This window comes from Pelobates fuscus, chromosome 5 (assembly GCF_036172605.1).
Source record: "Pelobates fuscus isolate aPelFus1 chromosome 5, aPelFus1.pri, whole genome shotgun sequence".
In the NCBI taxonomy this organism is placed as follows: domain Eukaryota; kingdom Metazoa; phylum Chordata; class Amphibia; order Anura; family Pelobatidae; genus Pelobates; species Pelobates fuscus.
In genome coordinates, this window is record NC_086321.1 from 44,441,707 (window position 1) to 44,464,138 (window position 22,432).

At 42.6% G+C, this 22,432-nt stretch overlaps 1 protein-coding gene across 2 annotated transcripts; it reads left to right on the forward strand.

Annotated features, from left to right (window-relative positions):
* Positions 1–306: 306 nt before the first annotated feature.
* On the forward strand, positions 307–20,017 carry LOC134610678 (mitochondrial amidoxime-reducing component 1-like). Of its 2 annotated transcripts, none has more exons than XM_063453781.1 (2): positions 307–388; positions 17,311–20,017. In XM_063453781.1, the coding sequence occupies exon 2, from the start codon at positions 17,428–17,430 to the stop codon at positions 18,451–18,453; it is 1,026 nt and encodes a 341-aa protein (XP_063309851.1). In that variant the 5' UTR covers positions 307–388; positions 17,311–17,427; the 3' UTR covers positions 18,454–20,017. The 2 variants fall into 2 exon arrangements, with proteins under 2 accessions (XP_063309851.1, XP_063309852.1); XM_063453782.1 differs by lacking the exon at positions 307–388 and adding an exon at positions 3,735–3,812.
* Positions 20,018–22,432: the final 2,415 nt, after the last annotated feature.

Below are 22,432 nucleotides of genomic sequence, written 5' to 3' on the forward strand. Positions count from 1 at the left end.
TAGAGGGACCTGGCACCCAGACCACCTCATTAAGCTGAAGTGGTCTGGGTGCCTAGAGTGGTCCTTTAAGGGGTTAAGTGAGTTTAAATAACCACAGTGTTTCATTTGGCCACTTATCTAGCTTAAACAAGTTCATACAGTGTTTGCTAAGAGCAGGACCTCTGCAGTGACTGCTAACATGCTTAGCCCACAACCTTACCCAGCAGGGTTATTTAAATCTCCACCTCACATCTGAGCTTTGCCAAGAGCTCTGCAAAAAGGGGGCTGGACTGGAATACTTATCCTGCTGCTTGAGTGAAACAAACTTTTGTTACACGTCAGTTGTCAGGCAAGTTTGCAAGCCATGCAGGACTTCTAGGCCTCACAGAGGATTACATGTTTACTGAGGGTGAGTGATCTCTTATCTCTCTATGCAGATATATCACATATTTCATACTCTACATACTATCTATCACTCTTTTTTTTTTGTGTAATTCCTCCCCTCCCCCCCACGTGCACAGCTACATCATGAATATTCGCAAGATATTAAACGGATAAGAAAGCGATATCTGTGCGATAAACTGCACATTTTTGAAAATAAAAAAAATTTAGAGTCGAGATTAACACAATGCAGAGAGGTTATAACTAACGAAAATTAAGTAGAGCAGAATATATGCACTGAATGCCTATACAGCAATACCTTGTTTAAAAATTATATGAGAATTAAGTGTTAGACAGAGATTTCACTGTCATTTTTGTATGGATATAGACAATTAGATAAACAGACGCCAGATTATACTCGTTGGCTATATACAGCAGTGTATAACGCTTAAATTAGGTCTATGCTGGTTTCGTTACATAATCTATAATTCTGGGAAGCAATGCTGCAATTAGCCTTGATGTGGATCCACCTAGTGCTCGATATATGTTAACTACCTCAGCTATAACTGGTGCTAGGTTTTCTAAATCAACCTCACTTAACGCAAACGAAAGGTAGAACAACTAGATTGCTTTAAAAAAAAAAAAAATGCAGTCTGAGCTATTTAGTTAAAGGATCACTATAGTGTCAGGAAAACAAAGTGGTTTTCTTGACACTATAGTGCCTTAAGGGTGCCCCCACCTTCAGGGTCCCCTCCTGTGGCGCTGAAGGGGTTAAAACCCCTTCAGCTACTTACCTTAATCCAGCGCCGGGCTCCCTGGTGACCTCTCCTCCCCGCCGACGTCAGCTCCTGAGTGGAGCGGAATGCGCATGCGAGGCAAGTACCGCGGCCGCATTCAAACAGTCCATAGGAAAGCATTTTTTTCAAGGAAGACCGCCACTAGAGGCTGGATTAAACCTGCTATGTAAACATAGTAGTATCTCTGAAACTGCTATGTTTACATCTGAAGGGTTAAAACCTGAGGGACTGGGCACCCAGACCACCGCTCAAGCAAGGGATGGTGTCCTGCAAAATAAAAATTGAGAATAAGTACGCAAACTTGAAAATAGGTGACATTTATAGTGCATATTTGTTCATGCCGCTGTAATGACTCATTTATTAAAATTTTCATTTGAAGAAATGCTTGGAGTGGTCCTTGAAATGGAACTCTACATTAGGTGAAAATCCAGCCAAAACTCAAAAGGTGTGCAGGGTAACCCATGTATAAAATCCGTGATTTAAATTATTGGTTGCATGTAAAAAACAATCAATCACTAAATGTAACAGGTATAAAGTAAATCTGTTTTACTGTTAAGTTAAAATCTTTGCCCAATTTCAAAAAAAGATTTGATAAAAAACAAGTATGAACGTTGGAAATCCAAAGTGAGATCAAAATTATATTCACATTTTAGACAACAATAGTAAAATATGGGGAATTTCTTAAAGAAGCATTGTCATTGTGATACCGGAGAAACTGACGGAAGCCAAGCACAGAGAGATGGACACAGGTTTCTTCAGGAAGGAAGAGATTCTTTATTGGATCACCGATCGGGACTCAGAGGGACTAATGTCACCAAAATACAGCAGGTTCTGAGCCCCGGACAATAGTGCAGGCTCCTTATATAGGCACATAACTCCTCCCATATTAAGCTCCACCCGCACATTCTCTTGACCAATCAATACAAATAAGAATTAACTTCCTGCTTGACCGCATGGCCTGTCCAGCACAATGGAGGAGGGGAATACTACATCCTGTATTCTTGCACATGCTCCGTACACTACTGATCGTATCTTGCCTCGTGCAACCAACTGATCGATACGTCAGCATATGCACGTACACATGCCACGTGGTAATCTCGGCCTACTAAATTTATTTTTACCGAGATTCCACCACAATTGACCATTCATATTTTTTCACAGTAACCCTTTTTTTTATTTCAGTTTGCTCGATTGTACTTTTTTAAATTAATTTTTTGGGAATTTGACTGACCGACCCTAGATCTCTCTCCATGCGGACGCCATGCTCAGTATCCTGGCAGTGACACATAGTATCTGCCTCTGGTTGCCCTAACTCCGGTGCTATGGAAATGATGCTTTCCGCGCATGTCCATGAACCTAGAGGCAAAGTCAAGTGTACTGGGCATGCGCGACACTCAGGAAAGGATAGAGGATGGTGACTATAGACGAGGGATGTGACAGAGAGGTGAGTATTCAGGAAAATGGAACTTCACAAATCTTAACAAAGGAAGTGGAGCTTGCCTTATGCTCCACCATTCATCAAGCGGAGGGAAAATACATCACAAACTAATCCCTACTTATTTTACGAGGAAAAAAAAAACCCCAGAAAAGAACAGATTTAGAAAGAGGAAGAGGAAATGATTGGAAATAGGTAGGTTTTAGGAGACACAGCCACTTTGAAGTCATCTATGTTTTGAGTTCAAAGGGAAACTCCAGTGCCAGGAAAACGATCCGTTTTCCTGGCACTGGAGGGTCCCTCTCCCTCCCACCCCCCAATCCCCAGTTGCTGAAGGGGTGAAAACCCCTTCAGTGACTTACCAGAGGCAGCGACAGGTCCCACGTCGCTGCTTCCTCCTCCCCCGCCGCTCCTCCTTCTGCTTACGTCGGCCGGTGGGCGAGACTGATCTCGCCCGCCGGCCGAGGAGACCTAATGCGCATGCGCGGCAATGCCGCGCATGCGCATTAGCGCACCCCATAGGAAAGCATTGAAAATGAATTTCAATGCTTCCCTATGGGGAATAGAGCGACGCCGGAGGTCCTCACCAGCGTGAGGACGTCCAGCGACGCTCTAGCACAGAAAACCTGTGCTAGGGACCAGGAAGTTCCCTCTAGTGGCTGTCTAATAGACAGCCACTAGGGGAGGACTTAACCCTGCAAGGTAATTACTGCAGTTTAAAAAAAAAAACTGCAATAATTACAGTTGCAGGGTTAAGGGTAGTGGGAGTTGGCACCCAGACCACTCCAATGAGCAGAAGTGGTCTGGGTGCCTGGAGTGTCCCTTTAACTATTTTGTCCAAAACAAATTTATATTCACTATGGATTCCTAACAATTCACACTTTAATGAATGTCCCTGATTTTTATTTAGTTGTGGCCTGTTACTTTGACATCTGTCTCTAATACTTTAGACAATGTATATGGAATTTTATGTATTTTACAGAACTGACATATTACTATAAATAGATACTGAAGGTTTTTTTTTTTTAGAACTGTCATATTCTATATGTGTTTCCCTCTGCACACGGCGTGGTAAGGGAGTACAGTCAGCTTGGAATATATGCTTGGAGCAATCTTAGTCTATTTATATCTATTCTCCGTCCCCTTGTTATTACATCACTGGGGAAAACTGACATAGAGAAAGGCAGCAGCAGCTTGATTTTCTCATTCTTTATACAATTGTAAGTGTGTATGCTCTCATTCTCCTAATATTGGGTAGCATAGTTTTTTTTTTGGGGGGGGGGGGGGGGGGGTGTTGTATATTTTTTTTCATTTAGTAAAGAACACATTAAAGCATGGGTCCTCAAACTCCGCCCCCCCAGATGTTGCTGAACTACAACTCCCATGATTCTTTGAATTACATAGATAGCCGTTGAATCATGGGAGTTGTAGTTCAGCAACATCTGGGGGGCCGGAGTTTGAGGACCCATGCATTAAAGGAAAGACAGTAACGCATGTCCACACTTGTATTCTAATTACCACAAGTGGTTATGAAAAGGCCTTTCCCGGGCTCCCCATGTGTAAAGACAACAAGCTCCAACAATTAGTTGCTGTTCTCCTGCTGTGGTGGAATCTCAGTAAAAATAAATTTACTAGGACAAGATTGCCATGTGGCATATGTGTAAATGTTGTATCAGTTAGTTAGTTACACGTAGCTAAGATACAATCAACACCGTATTGAGCAAATGCAGGAATGCAGAAACTGAAAACACTTCCCCTCCTCCATTGTTCTGGGTGAGCCATGTGGTCTAACAAGTAAGGGAAGTTAGGCTTTGTTCAGCTGATTGTGTAAAGAATATATGTGGGTAGAGTTAACTATAGGAGGAGCTATATGTCTATATCATGCATTTACACAGTCAGTTCTGGGCTCAGATCTTGTTGTATTTTGGTGACATAAGTCCCTCTGAGCCCCGGTCGGTGAATCGAATAAAGAATCTCTTCCTTCCTGAAGAAACCTGTGTCCACTTCTCTGTGCTTGGCTTCCGTCAGTTTCTCCGGTATCATTTGGTGCATTGGGCCGGGAAGCTCATCGTTCAACGGTAGCTGAGAAGCAGAGGCGTGAGACGGTCTATCTTTGCCCACGTTCTCTACGGCTGCACCCCTGAACTTCTGCGTGGACCTCCCTTCGTCTCGGCGCCACTGGTCTTTTGTCCAGGAGATCATCGGCCTCTACGTAGTAAGTGCTGGGGTGTCCCCGTCGATGAGTGTGAACCCAGGTTCAGGAACGAGGAGGTAAGACAACTGCTGTTTTAGACGGCAGACCCACTAGGGGTATACCGATTGTGCGGTAGGCCCAAAAGGGGTTTAAATCTGTGTATGGAATCTGCCCCCTCTGTCGGAGGGAAGGAGCGAAGGCGCACCGCTCAATCGAACGCTCTTTAGTAAGACCGTTTGATTTGGTTTGGAGTCAGGCGGGGTTCTGTGTAAATAGCCCTAGCCGGACACCGGTGTCTTGTCTAGACTAGCGTTCTAGGGTGTATATTACGTTCGCTAGGTCGGAGGGACCGGGAGACTAAGCGGCGTCTGTGTAAATTCGGTTCGCTAGCTCTCAACCTATCTTGGCTAAGTGGGAAGGCGTGTAAATTTGGAACCCACTAGATTTTTGATAGAGTAATAGACTAAGAGGCGTCTGTGTAAATTCGGTCCTCTAGTTCGCTATATGTGGTGCTTGGGCAGTGTGGCTAACCAAAACGGGTGTGTATATAGTTTTAGGTAGTCCACTCAAGGTACTGGCCAATAGTTTAGTTGGGATTGTAAATGTGTTAAAGATTGTTTAGTAAAGTGTATATCTTGTTAGATAGCGCAAGCTCAGCCGTCTAGCGAGAGTGTTAATAGTGTGTTGCTGTATCATAGTGCACGGTACCATAACCCTGTATATTTACTGACACTGTATATAAGTACTAATCATTGTCGTCTAATGCATGTTTAACACCATAACCACTAATAATTGTATTGTGACCTTAAATTGTGCTTTGACTTATGCTAACCGTACTGTAACCGCTATTTGTAAAAGACGATGTTACTGGGGTGTGTTATAGACGGGTAATTCATATATAGAGAATTATAGCGTGGGTGACTGTATAGTTTCGCCAAAGGGCATAATATTAGTTACTTAGTGACTGGTGTAACAGCTGTGTGTGTACGGGAATTCCCTGTATGTTTTGTTGTATGAGTTTGACCTAGTAACTGTGCCACATGGCGCTGTTGCCAGGGAAACGAGTGTGACTGTTGGAGGTGTGTTTGTTGTGTTTCTTTGAATTAGACGCTCCGTTGCTAAGTATGGCAGCGCCGGAATTTAAAGATTGTTGATCCCTTAGAATGTATGCTAAATAACTTTAAAAAGGGATATACTGTGTGTGATTTTGGGGACTACCTTATGTAGTAGAGAATGACCAGTTTCCATATTTTGACTGTTAACACAGTTTGTGTTACTAGATGGTTATCAAAACTGGTCTGTCCATCCCCAATGGAACCTGACCCATCTGACCATCCCTCAACTAAATTCTTTAGCAAAAACTGGTGCAGCTGGTATGTCCCCCTGTGCTCTAATTGTCTCTGGCTCTCAGATGCCTGTCCCCTCCTTTTTCTGTGCCTACCTACCCCCCCAACTGGTTCTTTGTATTCAGTTTTATTATTAGCAGTCAAAATTGTGAGGAGAATTCTTAATAACAGTAACTGAATCCACTGAAATCAGATAATTCTCAGCAATTACAAAACACCATAACCACTGATAATACCATAACCACTGATAACACCATAACCACTGAAAACACCATAATCACTGAAAACACCATAACCACTGATAATACCATAACCACTGATAATACCATAACCACTGAAAACACCATAACCACTGAAAACACCATAACCACTGAAAACACCATAACCACTGAAAACACCATAACCACTGAAAACACCATAACCACTGAAAACACCATAACCACTGAAAATACCATAACCACTGATAACACCATAATCACTGAAAACACCATAACCACTGATAACACCATAACCACTGATAATACCATAACCACTGATAATACCATAACCACTGAAAACACCATAACCACTGAAAATACCATAACCACTGAAAATACCATAACCACTGAAAATACCATAACCACTGAAAACACCATAATCACTGAAAACACCATAACCACTGATAACACCATAACCACTGAAAACACCATAACCACTGAAAATACCATAACCACTGAAAATACCATAACCACTGAAAATACCATAACCACTGATAATACCATAACCACTGATAATACCATAACCACTGATAATACCATAATCACTGAAAACACCATAACCACTGAAAACACCATAACCACTGAAAACACCATAACCACTGATAACACCATAACCACTGAAAATACCATAACCACTGAAAATACCATAACCACTGAAAATACCATAACCACTGATAATACCATAACCACTGATAATACCATAACCACTGAAAACACCATAACCACTGATAATACCATAACCACTGATAATACCATAACCACTGAAAATACCATAACCACTGAAAATACCATAACCACTGAAAATACCATAACCACTGATAATACCATAATCACTGAAAACACCATAACCACTGATAATACCATAACCACTGATAATACCATAACCACTGATAATACCATAACCACTGATAATACCATAACTACTGAAAACACCATAACTACTGAAAACACCATAACCACTGATAATACCATAACCACTGATAATACCATAACCACTGATAATACCATAATCACTGAAAACACCATAACCACTGACATAACACTATAATTACTGAGCCTTGTGTGCCTTTAGTAACAGTAAATTAGTTTTGAAATACAACTGGATGAAATGGTCAATGGTATAGGACGCTGGAATACACTTTTACCATTTTTGGTTACTGGTCAGGCTCCTCCTAGCCCTGTCCGAAACATTTTGTTAACCAAGTTACTGACCAGTAAAATTAATTTATCCATTTCCACCTACCTCACCACTCCCCGAACGGAACCTATGACTAAACAACCCTATCTAAGTCCCACCCTAACCTGACAAATGACCGGTGCCCTCCAACTTTGACATTTACAAATGCCACTGCAGCTTACCCCTGGTCCCCCACACATTGATATTAATGGTCAATTACAGTTGGCAGACCCTGTATTTGTTTATGTCCCGTTCACCATGACTGATCTGTTTAATTGGAAGACCCATAATTCCTTTACGAAAGCAGACGAGTAACCTAATGCTTTCTATGAGAGATTGCTGGAGTCATATAGTTTATATACTCCTTTTAATCCAGAGGCCCCTGAGAACTCTCGAATGAACAACTCAGCATTTGTCAGCCAGACCCAAGGTGATATCAAAAGAAAATTGCTAAAGTTAAAGGGATTTGTAGGAATGTCCATATCACAGTTCAGGTGTATATGAACAGGGAGATTGAAACAAAGCAGGAGGAAGAACGTAAAATGAGGATGAAGGCAGATATGCTAGCTGTAGCTATCATAAGTGTAGAGAGACAGGGAAGGGAGGTGAATAGAGGAGTTGAGAATAGCCTGAGTAAGGGAGGAAGTAGGAATCACTGTGCGTATTGTAGAGAGGAAGGATATTGGAAAAGTGACTGCCCACAGAGGGAATATAAAGCAAGTTATAGATAAGACAAGAGAGAAGGTTACGAGATGGTTACAGAGGTGGCTATAGAGAAAGTCTTGGAGGGAATGACAGTAGTATACTATTCCCCTACCTAGAGATTAAGGGATAGAGAAGATAGAGATTTTGTCAGTCTGGCTGACACTGTCATGGAAGACTATTGATACCGACTGGGCTCCATCCCCCTTTAGCCGAGTGCAGCCTATGGTCGATGTATCAATAGAGGGAAAGAGGAGCTCTTTCATGATTGACACTGGTGCTGAGTACTCTGTGGTAACTAACCTAGTTTCTCCTCCTTCAGGAAGACTATAATTATGATAGGAGCTACTGGGAAAAGCGCTGCTAGACCAATTCTCAGGAGTCATACTTGTATTCTAGGAGGCCATTTTGTTAAGCACCAGTTCCTATATATGCTGGAGTGTCCAGTTCAGCTTCTAGGACGAGATCTATTATCAAAGCTTCAAGCCCAGATAACTTTTAAACCCAACGGATCAATGTCTCTGAAGTTTAATAGATCACCAGGCATAATATCAGTATCGGTGCAAAGGGAAGAAGAATGGCACTTCTACTCTATAATAACAAATACAGACCCTAAGATTGATGAATCCTTATTTGACATTTCAAGAATATGGACAGAGAATAATCCTCCAGGACTTGCTCGCAATATTCTACCAATACACATTGAATCAAAGCTTGGAGCATATCCTGTTAGCCTTAGTTAGTACCATATATTATAGAGGGCTAAGGAAAATATACAAACCTATGTGGATAAGTGTGCAAAGTATGACATCCTAAAATTCTGTACCTCCCCTTGGAACACTCCATTATTACCTGTTCAGAAGCCGGGATCAGATGAGTATCATCCTGTACAAGATCTAAACGCAGTTAATAATGCAGTAGTCAATATACACCCAGTGGTACCCATCCCCTATAATCTGCTTGCTTTAATACCAGGTGGGGCAACCTACTATACCTTCCTAGACCTCAAAGATGCTTTCTTTTGTTTCTGGGGTACTGCTGAAAAATTATGTATGGGCATCCACCTTCCATACTTGGTAACTTAACGGGGGATTTGAGTCAGTTGGGAGAAGGAATTACCCGGCAGCAGGTTGTAGAGTTGGGTAAAACTATGGAGGAGGTACAGCAATGGGTACAAGACAGATTACCTGTGAATATTTATCCACCTGTTCATTCTTACCATCCAGGGGATCAAGTGTGGATAAAAAAATGGAACACTGTTCCATTAGGTTCCAAGTGGAGAGGTCCCTATGTTGTTCTTTTATCTACCCCAACAGTTGTAAAGGTTGTAGAAGTGACTCCGTGGATTCATCACTCTAGGGTAAAAAAAAAACAGCGGCAGATTCCTGACAAGCTACCATAGATCCAGAGAATCCTTGCAAGATCCAGTTGGAGCGTGTGATCGAGTTGGATTAAAAGTGTTTTTTGCGAAGATAATATTGTTAAAAGGGAACATCAACAAAGATCTACAAGTGAGTGTTTTTGACGGCCATAATAATGCCTGTCCGCTCACCAACGTGTTATTAAAAGCCAGGAAAGTCTCGAAGGGACCCCTGTGAAGACGAGCAGAACTCCATTCCCTGCAGCCCTTACATCCTGGAAGCTGAGGTGCCATCGCACGGACGAAGACTGAGGATGAAGACGTCGAAAGAAGTGCTTTTGATAATGTATATTTTTGTGTCTTTTTATATTCAGGAAGGTAGAGGTACTGACACACCTAGCTGTGAGGTTTGCATTAAGACTACTATAACAGGTAACCATATATCCCAGACCCTAATTTGGCATTCACAATATGAGTGTAAAGGAGATGTATCAAGATGTAGATACCTAAATATAGAATATAGTGTGTGCCATTTAGGAGTAGGAGAACCTAAGTGCTTCAGTCCAGAGTATCAACCCCGTACAATTTGGTTGACTCTCAGGAATGGAGATCCTCGGGGACCCTAATTAATAAGACGGTATTAGAATTCGTATATTCTTCAGGTGTTCTGCTATTTGATGCGTGTAAAGCGATATCAAGTGGTAGAAAGCCGTGGAATGTATGTGGGGATCTTGGATGGGAGAGGACGTATGGGTCTAACGATAAATATATTTGTCCCAGTAGTAAAAATAAATATGTAAGTCCTAAATGCCCAAATAGAGATTATAACTTTTGCCCATATTGGTCTTGTGTGGGGTGGGCAACTTGGGGACAGACAGCAGACAAGGACATGATTGTGACTAAGTTGCCTACCAGTCCATACTGTAAGTCTATGGAATGCAATCCAATCCATATACTTATAAATAACCCCGACAAGTTCTTAGATAAATATGGTAATTTATTTGGGTTTCAAATATATGGGACGGGTTTAGACCCTGGGACAATATTGTTTATAGGGATAGAGACTGATACGGTAACCTCCCAAACTCATCAAGTATACCATACTTTTTATGAAGAGATGAGTATAGATAATAAGATCCCCCATAATGCTAAAAACCTGTTCATAGATTTAGCCGAAAGTATTGCCGGTAGTCTTAATGTTACCAGCTGCTATGTGTGTGGAGGTACTAACATGGGAGACCAATGGCCTTGGGAAGCAAAGGAGGTAATGTCCGGTTCTGAGGCAGTTGACCAATTAATATCTACACAAGCCGATTATCATATGAGTGTTAGAGGTAAATCTGAGTGGAGATTAAAGACCTCCATCATAGGTTATGTTTGCATAGCGAGGAAAGGAATGATGTATAATACTTCTGTAGGAGAATTAACTTGTCTAGGGCAAAAAGCTTATGATGATGATACAAAGAATACAACTTGGTGGTCGGCTTCAAATGTCTCAGAACCATCTAACCCGTTTGCTAGATACGCCAATTTAAAGGATGTGTGGTTTGACCTATCTGCTACATCTAGTTGGAAAGCCCCAGCAAATTTGTACTGGATCTGTGGTAAGAAAGTATATTCGGAGTTACCACAGGACTGGGAAGGGGCATGTGTATTAGGTATGCTCAAACCATCCTTCTTCTTGTTGCCAATTGAAACAGCAGAGACCTTGAGAGTTAAAGTTTATGATGTGAATCATAAAAAGAAGCTAGCATCCTTGAATGTAGGTAGCTGGGAAGATAATGAGTGGCACTGGCTACCTTAGCGCGCTTCATTGCCAATAGGAGGGATGTAATATGTGAGGGAACTGGTTAACAGCCAAACTGTATGCCCATGAAGTGTTATTGTATTCTAATACAGGGATTCAAGCCTCATTCTACCATTAGGCAATTATGGATTCCTCTGTAAAGCACATAGCCTTCTTACCAGGTAAACCAGTTGGGCTGTTGATAAAGTCCTCCATTCACTTCCAGTGCAAATAGAAGGAGGTGTATGTGGAAAGTTCAATCTCAGCAACTGTTGTCTGCACATAGATGATGAAGGGCAGGCAGTGGCTGATCTCACAAGCCACATGGCTAAACTGACGCATGTACCGACTTAAGCCTGGAACGGGTACAATTCTAGTAGTTGGTTTGGAAGTAGGTACGAGCAGCTTGGAGGGATCAAGACATTGGTAGGAGGAGTCATGTTGATTATAGTGTGTCTCTTTCTACCATGTTTGGTTCCATTGGTAATTTGGTCCATACAGAGTGTCATAGAGAGCACGACAGAAAGGAAACCAGCTGCGCATGTAATGGCTGTTTGCAAGTATGAACCCTTAGCCCAGAGAGAATCAGAATGAGGAGTGCTAAAGGAATTTGTAAGGATGCTAAGATGCTTACGAGGTCTGTTCTGATTCATGGCAACCTGAGGTGTAAGCAAACTATGGTTAAGTGATGCATCTGGAATTGTGAAATATCAGAAGCATCAAAGGGGGGAATGTGGTGGAATCTCAGTAAAAATAAATTTACTAGGACAAGATTGCCATGTGGCATATGTGTAAATGTTGTATCAGTTAGTTAGTTACACGTAGCTAAGATACAATCAACACCGTATTGAGCAAATGCAGGAATGCAGAAACTGAAAACACTTCCCCTCCTCCATTGTTCTGGGTGAGCCATGTGGTCTAACAAGTAAGGGAAGTTAGGCTTTGTTCAGCTGATTGTGTAAAGAATATATGTGGGTAGAGTTAACTATAGGAGGAGCTATATGTCTATATCATGCATTTACACAGTCAGTTCTGGGCTCAGATCTTGTTGTATTTTGGTGACATAAGTCCCTCTGAGCCCCGGTCGGTGAATCGAATAAAGAATCTCTTCCTTCCTGAAGAAACCTGTGTCCACTTCTCTGTGCTTGGCTTCCGTCAGTTTCTCCGGTATCACTGCCACTCACCCTATCAGCTATAAAGTGTTTGGCAAGAAGGGCAGTGAACAGGGGACATGCTGGAATTTGCCACACTGAGATTTTAAATTGACTGTAAGTAAACACAGCCAGCCAATGAAAAAACAAAAAAGGTATCAGGATAGAAAATGATCTCTCACACAGAATAGTCACACAGGACAAGGAAAAAGATAGCTACTTATTACCGGAAAATAGCACGGCTGGGCTTAATGTAAATACAGAGAACTATTAAGGTCAATAATCAGCCAAAGGTCAAGGATAACAAGGGTACATGAATTCGATAAGCCAAGCCAAGGTCAGAGGTACAGAAATCTAAGTAGTCAGAACAAACTATGATCAAAAACCAGGTATCAAACAGGATAAAACATGCTTTCGGATAACCAGAAGGAAGCCATAACACGACCCTGAGCAGATGTATAGCTCAAGTATTCACAGGCCTGGGGTGTGTTCTTGATGGCCATGGAACCAAAACGTGAGTGGGCATCGTCAATGATGTGATTTTTGCATTGATAATGCCATGGGCATGGCTTAATATCATCAGAAAAAGGATTAGATTAAAGGAACACTATAGTCACCTAAATTACTTTAGCTAAATAAAGCAGTTTTAGTGTATAGATCATTCCCCTGCAATTTCACTGCTCAATTCACTGTCATTTAGGAGTTAAATCACTTTGTTTCTGTTTATGCAGCCCTAGCCACACCTCCCCTGGCTATGATTGACAGAGCCTGCATGAAAAAAAAACTGGTTTCACTTTCAAACAGATGTAATTAACCTTAAATAATTGTATCTCAATCTCTAAATTGAACTGTAATTACATACAGGAGGCTCTTACAGGGTCTAGCAAGCTATTAACATAGCAGGGGATAAGAAAATCAGAACTTGCAATAAAGAAAGCCTAAATAGGGCTCTCTTTACAGGAAGTGTTTATGGAAGGCTGTGCAAGTCACATGCAGGGAGGTGTGACTAGGGTTAATAAACAAAGGGATTTAACTCCTAAATGGCAGAGGATTGAGCAGTGAAGCTGCAGGGGCATGTTCTATACACCAAAACTGCTTCATTAAGCTAAAGTTGTTCAGGTGACTATCGTGTCCCTTTAAAGATATAATTTAGAGGAGACCAATGCATATAGGGCTAGAGAGGAAATGGGCATGAACCCAGATTATTTAATGTCCAACCCACAGTTTTTTTTTTTTTTATATTCTTTATTTTTGGAGCGCTTGAAAGTTACAAGTATTCTTGCTTTGCCACAACAGCTAAAGTAAGACAGGTGTTGACAATATATAATATAGTAGTGGTACATAGGAAAAACTGCGCTCATTTTTGTATATATTAAGAGAAGTACATGCAGAAAACTCAACGGTATTGGTACATTTTAAGACATTGATACAAATAGGAAACATGAAGCTCTGTCCTTTGTCGGTTAGTTTAGCAAGAGTGAGCTATGTATTGCTACCGGTGCACAAGATGCTGTCACTATTTACACAGCCTAACAGGGAGCTATTAGCTTAAGGTTTATATGGGAAGGTTCTGCAACGTGATCACTAACAGCAGGATTGTTTGAAAAAGGGGGAACAACAACACTTTGATTGCATTTGCGAGGTTCTGCGTTCCTGTTTACAATCTCGTTGCTATGTATACCTCTATTAGTGAATTGGGGTGAGTTTGTTTGTGTGGTAAGAGCCTGCCCGATTGTCATGTGAGTGGTGATGCCGCATACTTGTAATGTCGGAGTGCAGTGTGGGTGATTTGTATATTCGCGGCTAGAGTGGGTGCCCTTCCCTCTGGAGAGAGTAACGCAATCAGTGCGGCAGATGGAAGTGCGGAAGGGGGGGAGAGAGAGTCTGAAAAGCTTGCAATGAGTACCTGGATGGTGTTATTATGTGGTCTGTGTCGTGTAAGTGTGTGTTGGAGGCACGGCAAGTGCGGGTTAAAACATTCAGAGTACATAACCATGGAAAAAGTAAAAAGTTAAGTCCAACGTTTGACCATGCGGTCGGTAAAATCGGTAACTTGAGAACAATTTGTACAGTTCGTACAGTTCCTGGCAGTGTGGGGGAACCTGAGTAGGTGCTCAGCCGCCGCTGGGACCCTTCCACCTCTTAGTCAAGTCCTGAATCCTATGGATGCGGTGGGTCCTGTCGCCCGAGGTACGAACTCTCGGATCGTGGTTAAGTCCACCTGTGTCAGGCTGCTGCTTTCAGGGGTAGCGGTAAGGGGGAGTCCCAGCGATCGTAGGCGGTCTTCTAGCTCCTGATAAGTTTCCGCGCGGAGAGTAGCGTCCTGGGCTGTTATCAGCACCGTGCGGGAGGGACCCCAGCGATATGGCACCTCTTTGGCTCTCAGCTGCTGAAGTAGCGGTCTCAGGGATTGGCGCCACAGGAGTGTGTTCCTGGACAGGTCCGGGAAAAGGAGCAGCGAAGCGCCTTCGAAGGGAATGGGCGTTTTACCCCTCACCGCAGCTTGTAACAGGGCCTTGTCCTGTAGAGAGCTGAAGCGGATGATGAGGTCCGGAGAAGTGGAGGCTGGTGCGTTGGGCGGCTTGGGGAGCCGGAACATACCGTCAAGTCTGATGGATTTGGCCTGTTTTGGAGGTAGATGGGCCGCCATGAATCTCCTGACGAAGTGAGGTAGGTCTGACAGTCCCACATGTTCCGGTACTCCCCTGAGTCTTAAATTGTGCCTGCGCCTCTGGTCCTCCATGCTGTCGAGTCTGCGGTCGGTCTTTAGCCGGTGTTGGTTTAAGGCTGCCAGCCCTGTCTCCACCGCAGTGAGCCGGTTAGCGTGGTTGCTCTGGGTAGTGTCGAGTTGGGCCAATTTGGCAGTAGTGTGTTCTACTGCCTTTTTGAGGGGGGCTAGGTCGTCTGCCAAATTCGCGCGGAGTTCCGCCAGCATCACCTTGATTTGCGCGGCGGTGACCGGGTCTCGGTCTGTAGTGGTCTCCGGTGGGGCTTGGCACTGCTTCATAGCCGGAGTGGTCTGTACCCTTGGGGCAATTGCCATGTCGTCCGATGAGTAAGAGGAGCAGTCGTCCGCCAGCGCCATTTTGTCCCATGCGGCCCGGTGGGCTCTTATCAGGTCTAGATTTTTTGTTTTTGCGACCCATTCTGGTTCCTGCAGTCAGGGTGTCGTTTTCTGTGAGGTAAGCAGGTCTTTTTTACCAGAATTCAGACGTTTTTGGTCAATTTTGAGCAGAGCTCTGAGGGATTGCTGCCATCCAGGTTCGCTGCTAGGCTCCGCCTCCCCAACCCACAGTTTTATGTTAAAATGTAACTTAATATTTAATTAGGTAAAAAAAACAGTTTTATATGAAGTGCAAGCAAATAATACGAAATTTGTCTAATACAAAATCTGTCTAACAAATAAATAAAAGCAGCTTTAAGGTAAGGATGTCCAATAATATGATCAATTACTCTGATATCATCTAGTACATGAATCAATTAACTGGCTATTAGACCAATCTCTGAGCTTTAGGTGACTTTCACTTAACACACATAGCTTATATGTAGAGATAATTCAACCATATAGGAAAATTTGCATGTCAGGAAAGAAATTCAAAGCGGTTTAGGTTTAACCCCTTAAGGACACACGACATGTGTGACATGTCATGATTCCCTTTTATTCCAGAAGTTTGGTCTGGTTAAAGCCAGGTAGGAAATTAGATTGTGAAAAAGGGGCAGAGATAAGCGTCTGGCATTAGAAACGCTTACAAAGGTGTCTGAGGGTGTGAAACTGATGTGGTGGTTACTCGGGGAGGTAGGGGCAGCAGATGAGTGGTGCAGGGCAAGGGTATGTATCCTTACAGTAGGTCAGACAGATGATGTGGGTAGGTGCATAATATGATGTTATTTATAGGAAAATCAGATTTTGACCTTCTAGTTTGAGAGCAGGAGCTTTTTTTTTTTTTTTTAGGTTTAGGATTTTTACCATGGGCAGAAGAAAAAAAATATAGGGACACAGTAGATATTGCTGAACCGTAAAAGTTAGGAAGATTTCGGAGGTAAAATAATATTATATAATTACGTAATATTTTAGATTTTCACACAGCAACATCAAAAGTCAAATTTTTTTTTTTTTTTTTTTTTTTACAATTTGCCATATGACCTACATGTTTTCTTTAGAAGTTAAATAATGAAGAAATATTGGCAAAGAAAAGCATGCTGTAAAGGCACTTTGGACTGTCATGACACCACCAGTGTAGCATGGAATCTGGCTAGCAGCAAAAGGGGTGGGAAAAGCTTGAGCAACAGTAATTCCATGCAGATATGGGGTTGTAAGGACATAGGAACAAATACATGAAAAAGACTAGTGCTATTGCTAGAATACAAGTATTTGGGATCCTTTGACCAAGCATCATGATAAATTACGCCAACAAAACCTTAAGAAATAGAGAAATGAATGGGTCGTTGGTCGTTCTATTAATTCTCACCCTTCGTGCACATGGGCTGTAGGAGTGGGGTGTAAGTGAGGCAATGACTTTTTTCAGGTTGAGTTTAAGGAATCCTTTGTTTAAAGTACTATCTTTCTGGCTTGAACCCTGGATTCTGTCACAACAGAATGAAACCAAACATTCTTCTTGTAACTATTTTCTGTCCCATAGTTCTAATTTTTAATCTTATCTTTTTATCCTCATATGATCCTGTATGAGATTATTTGAGTGTGGTCAGTTTTCTAATTGCACGTAATGTACTTTGTTTCATTTTAGGTTGCATGGAGCTGATTTCAGTCTGTCTGGACAGTAGTGTTTGAACCTTTCCATTGGACACTTGGCACGTGACATTGATATCATACATAAATCACAGAGGTACACATATCTCCTGAAATGTCCAGCTATCTTACTGCAGCCATACAGTCTGCTTTGCAGGCCTTCCCACGCCAACGCTTACTTCTGCTCTGGACAGCTGGTGTGGGGCTCACAGCTATTGCCACCTGGATGTGGTGGAGGAAAAAGCAAAGTGAAGAACTAGAATTGAAGCAGGTGGGAATTGTGTCCGAACTACTCATTTACCCCATCAAGTCATGTCGACCAGTGTCAGTGCAGGAAGCAGACTGCATGGAGCTTGGTCTATATAAAGGAGATCTTAGGGACAGGCATTGGTTGGTGGTGACCGAGGATGGGCATATGGTGACTGGCAGACAGGAACCTCGTATGGTTCTCATCTCTGTGAGCGTGCGTGGTGACTCTTTGTGCCTTAAAGGTGAAGGGATGGATGAGCTCCTAGTTCCCATGTCACTTCCTAAAAGCAACAAGGTGCGGGACTGCAGAGTGTTTGGAAAGGACATCCAGGGCCGGGATTGTGGGGAAGAAGCTTCTCGCTGGTTCACATCCTATTTCCAAAGCAGTCAGCCCTACCACTTGGTGCATTTTGAAGAGAAGACAATGCGCCCACGCAAATCCAAAGACAGTGAGGTGCTGTTCAGAGATGTAGATGTCATTGCTTATAGTGATGCCAGCCCTATCATGCTTCTCTCTGAGACATCCATGGAGGATCTCAACAGTCGTCTCGCAGAGCCCATCTCCCTGAGGAATTTCAGGCCTTGTATAGTGGTGTCTGACTGTAATGCCTTTGCAGAGGATGCTTGGCATGACATCAGGGTGGGCACAGCTAGACTTAAAAGGATCATGGCATGTGGACGCTGTATCTTAACTACTGTGAACCCGGACACTGGAATCATAACACGAAAGGAACCGCTGGATACCTTAAGAACCTACAGGAAAAGTGATGCCGCTCTGAGCCATGTCTATAAAACCTCACCTCTCTTTGGGCAGTACTACGGCGTGGATCAAACTGGCACCCTACATGTGGGAGATCCAATATATCAGGTGATCCACAAGCATCAGCAGTGATCCTTTCACGGCAGCATCAAGACCAATTTAATTTGTCGTCACCTAAAACACTTTGTAGACTGAGCATTTTCCTAATAATTATCATGACAACAAAATTATTTTCATTATAACAATAAAGAATAAAGCTGAAGAGATGTGCTATTAATAAATGTTTGGAGATTAACGAGGCTTAGTATGAAATGCCAATAGTCCTTGTATGGTTAATTTAGGCTTTGTTGGTGGTCGGGGCCAGACCATTGAGCTGACAGGATGCCATATTTCACAGTTCTGGTCTTGAGCTTTGCAATCTGCTACCATTTTACTTGGATGCTTTCATCGCTTACTGCCGCTATTTGGCATAAACAATCCTCCATAAACATTTTGCTAAGCTTTTTGTGAAGATTACTCTTTGAGAACTCTGTGTACAACAGTGCTGTCCAAAAGGTAGATCCACACGTTTTAAAACAGCTTCCATGATGTGTTGCCATTCTAAAGGCATGCAAAGCATCTTGAGAGTTGTAGTTCTACAACATTTAGGGATCTACATTTTGGGCAGCCTTGGTTTACAACCTCTTAGGCCTACTGCTCACTGCAAGACCTGTAATTTGGTTACTCTCCCAGTAAGATGATTCCACTTCTGATCGATATAGCTGTGAACAAAATGAGTGACAGAAACACTGCTGATGATCGGGCCTCTGGCAGACTGGTAGTTGGGAGTTGCGTGATGCTCAACAGAGACAAGTGGTCGGCAACGGAAGAGTCATTTGGGGGCTCTTGTAAATCTACGCAGGAACTTTATTGGCAAAGTGGAGGTACAGGAGGCTGGAGTGCGGGGGCCAAGCTGGTCAGATACATTTCCAAGTGGCCACTGTGCTACAGATGATCCCGCAGAGTGTCTGGACTAGATTCTAGAGTTCTGGTCACTGCTAACTAAATTCTATAATGTTACCCTGTTGTGAATATAATTTGTCCTTCATTTTTCGGAGTCTGGTGGAACAACGCTTCTCCTAGACAGTATTCACTATGTTATGCTGACAAGTGATATACTACTAGCTGCACATGCCAGGATTCAGGCCTTCTGGTTTGCTCTGGGCAATTTTTTGTTTGCTCACTGGGGCATATTAGAACTTCAAGCAGGCTATTTCTTTTACTTTCCCATATTCTATCAGGACCCCTTCATTCTCTCCTTTCTTCTCTTCTGCTTAATTTTTCTCTCCAATTACACTTTTCCTATTTGGCTACTCAATCCTTCTCTATAGCATTTGACTTAACTTGTATACAAAGCACAATATTTTTTTGTCGCTTTAATATGGCAACGCCCAAGGTCTTTCTTAACTGGAAGTATGTCTATGTCCCTTATTCTTAAGCCCTCTTTAAGACCCAAGACATGACGTATAAGCTTTCTCATACCATTTACTATTTTCTACTAATCTATATCTCTCTTTAAACCATAATATATCATATTGTTGTAATTTGTAACAATTGTTATTTGCATTATACATCAACCTGCTGCTTATATGTACATGACATTTCATATTACTGTTCATGACATATGCCATATCTACTAATAAACTTTGAATTATTTAAAAAATAAAATGTAGTTTTTGTTGGTAACATGGACACTTTAAGATATCTTGATCTTGCAGTGACGAAATGGAAAGAGCAGTAGATCAAACATGCAGTCACAGAATTTTAGATGTACAAAGATCCAGTACTAAAGCTAGGATGGTATAGTCTGAAGTCCTGAATATGTAATTTAATATGTAATTATTTTACTACCAAATCTCTGTAGAAACATGTAGTAGCTACAGGGCCGATCCTCCGCTGGTGCACTTCGCCAGGCTGAGGGGGCGGCGCGGCGATAGAAGCGAGCCAGTACTGGAACTACAGGGCACCTTAGCCCTGTAGTCACTCACCAAACTGGCACTTGTTCATTATTGCAGAAGAGGCACCTGCGTACCCGGATGGCAGGGCCTACTCTGCCAAGATATACTGGTGGGGAGAGAGGCAGCAGACGGCGGCGAGGGAGAAATTATGTCCTTGCTGTTCCTCACTACTCCCTCGCCCTATGCGGAGATGCCAAGAGCCAGAACATGACATCACTCTGTGAGTATGTATGCAAGAATGTGTAAATATGTGAGTGTGTGTGTCTCTGTCAGTGAGTAGGTTTCAAATCAGTAAGAGAGTGTGTCTGTCATTGAGGATGTGTGTCAGTGTGTCTGTCAGTGATTGTGTTTCTCAGTGTCTGATTGCAAAAAGGGATGGAGATTATAGATAGAGGTGGAGTTGTTGCCATAGAAACATGCATGTATAGACTGAACATTTGTAAAGGGGAAGAGTTAGTAAAGGTGGCCAAGCCCACACAGGGGCATCAAAAATAGATTCTGCACCCAGACGTCTGTGACCCTAGGATCAGCCCTGTACATCTAGTTATAGTTTATAGTACAATATACAATTTAACAAGCACACACAATGTCAGGATTGGGGTAGGAACCAAATCACATAGACCCTAAACACAACATAGAAGAGACTATCTCTGTGCCAGTCCTTAGAGTCCTCAGAGTAAAAGCCAAGGTCAAGGAGAAACGGATACAATCCAAATTAGAGGAGTACAGAGGCCAGGATAAACAATAAAAAGGCCACCCTGTGCAGCACTGACCCAGGAAGCACCTCCAGTGGCCGTCTGAGAAGTGACCACTGGAGGTGCCCCTAGGCTTTAATGTAAACACTGCCTTTACTTTGAAAATACAGTGTTTGCATGAAAATGCCTGCAGGGACTGTCTATACTCATCATAAAAACTTAATTGAGCTACATCTTCACCTGAGTGTCCCTTAACCCTCCTCTTTAATTTCATACCCCCCTTTTTTTCATAACTAATGTCTACAGACATTAACTCGAGTATAAGTCGAGTGGGGGTTTTTCAGCACAAAAATACGGTACTTCACTTTATCCAGCACCGGGCAAGACCCTCATCTTACATCATGGGAGCAGCGCCAAGGTCCAATCAAAAGTTTTTCATAGAGAATCCTTTGATTGGTCTATTTAATTGGCTCAGAGTGCATGTGTAGGGTAGGAGGGAGAGAGAGGAGGAAGAGGGGGGAGTGGGAGAAAGATAAAATATGGCATGGGATGAGGAGGGGGAAGAAATCAGGTGGAAGATTATCACGTCTGTTGACTGACAACAGATGTTTTTTATGCAAAGAATTGACATTGGGAGACCAAAACTCCTGTTCTGGGCTGCCAATGTCACATGTGCTGGGGTGTAACTAGACCCTGGCACACAATTAAAAATGACTGTGTATGTGCAGTGTTTCAAGTTGAAACACTGCACATCCAGACTCTTACCACCATAACCACTTCAAATCACTAAAGTGGTCACGGTGATTGGAGAACCCTTTAAGTTGTACTGGATGTGCAAATATATGCAAAAAAAAACAACAATTTACTTTTTAATTTTTTTTTTCTCATTTATAAAAAAAATTTCTCGCACATCTAAGATCTCAATCTATAATATGTATGTGTGCACTTAAAAGGGATTCTTTAGTGTTAGGAATACAACTTTGTATTCCTTACACTATAGTCCCCGCTGGTCTGCCCCTCCTTCGCACCGGTCCCCCCCCCTTCCGGTACATACAAGGATAAAAAATACTTTATTTACTAACCCAATTCCATTGCCAATCTCCCTCAGTGCTGGGTCGGCACTCCGCCTCCTCCAAAGTGAGGAACTTAAGTGCTCTCCTATAGAGATTTCACTAACTCTTGATATCCTCATGCAGAGTGTGAGGATGTCCAGCGTCAGTTAAAAAGGACTCTCCAGTGCCAGGAAAACGGACTGCAGGTCCCCTCTCTCTCCCCCATTCCAATCCCCGGTTGCTGAAGGGGTGAAAACCCCTTCAGTCACTTACCTGAGACCCCTGCTGATGTCCCTTGACGGTGGTTTTGGGTCGCCGCCATTTCTCCTCGTCATTATATCGGCCAGTGGGCTAGACTGATCCCGCC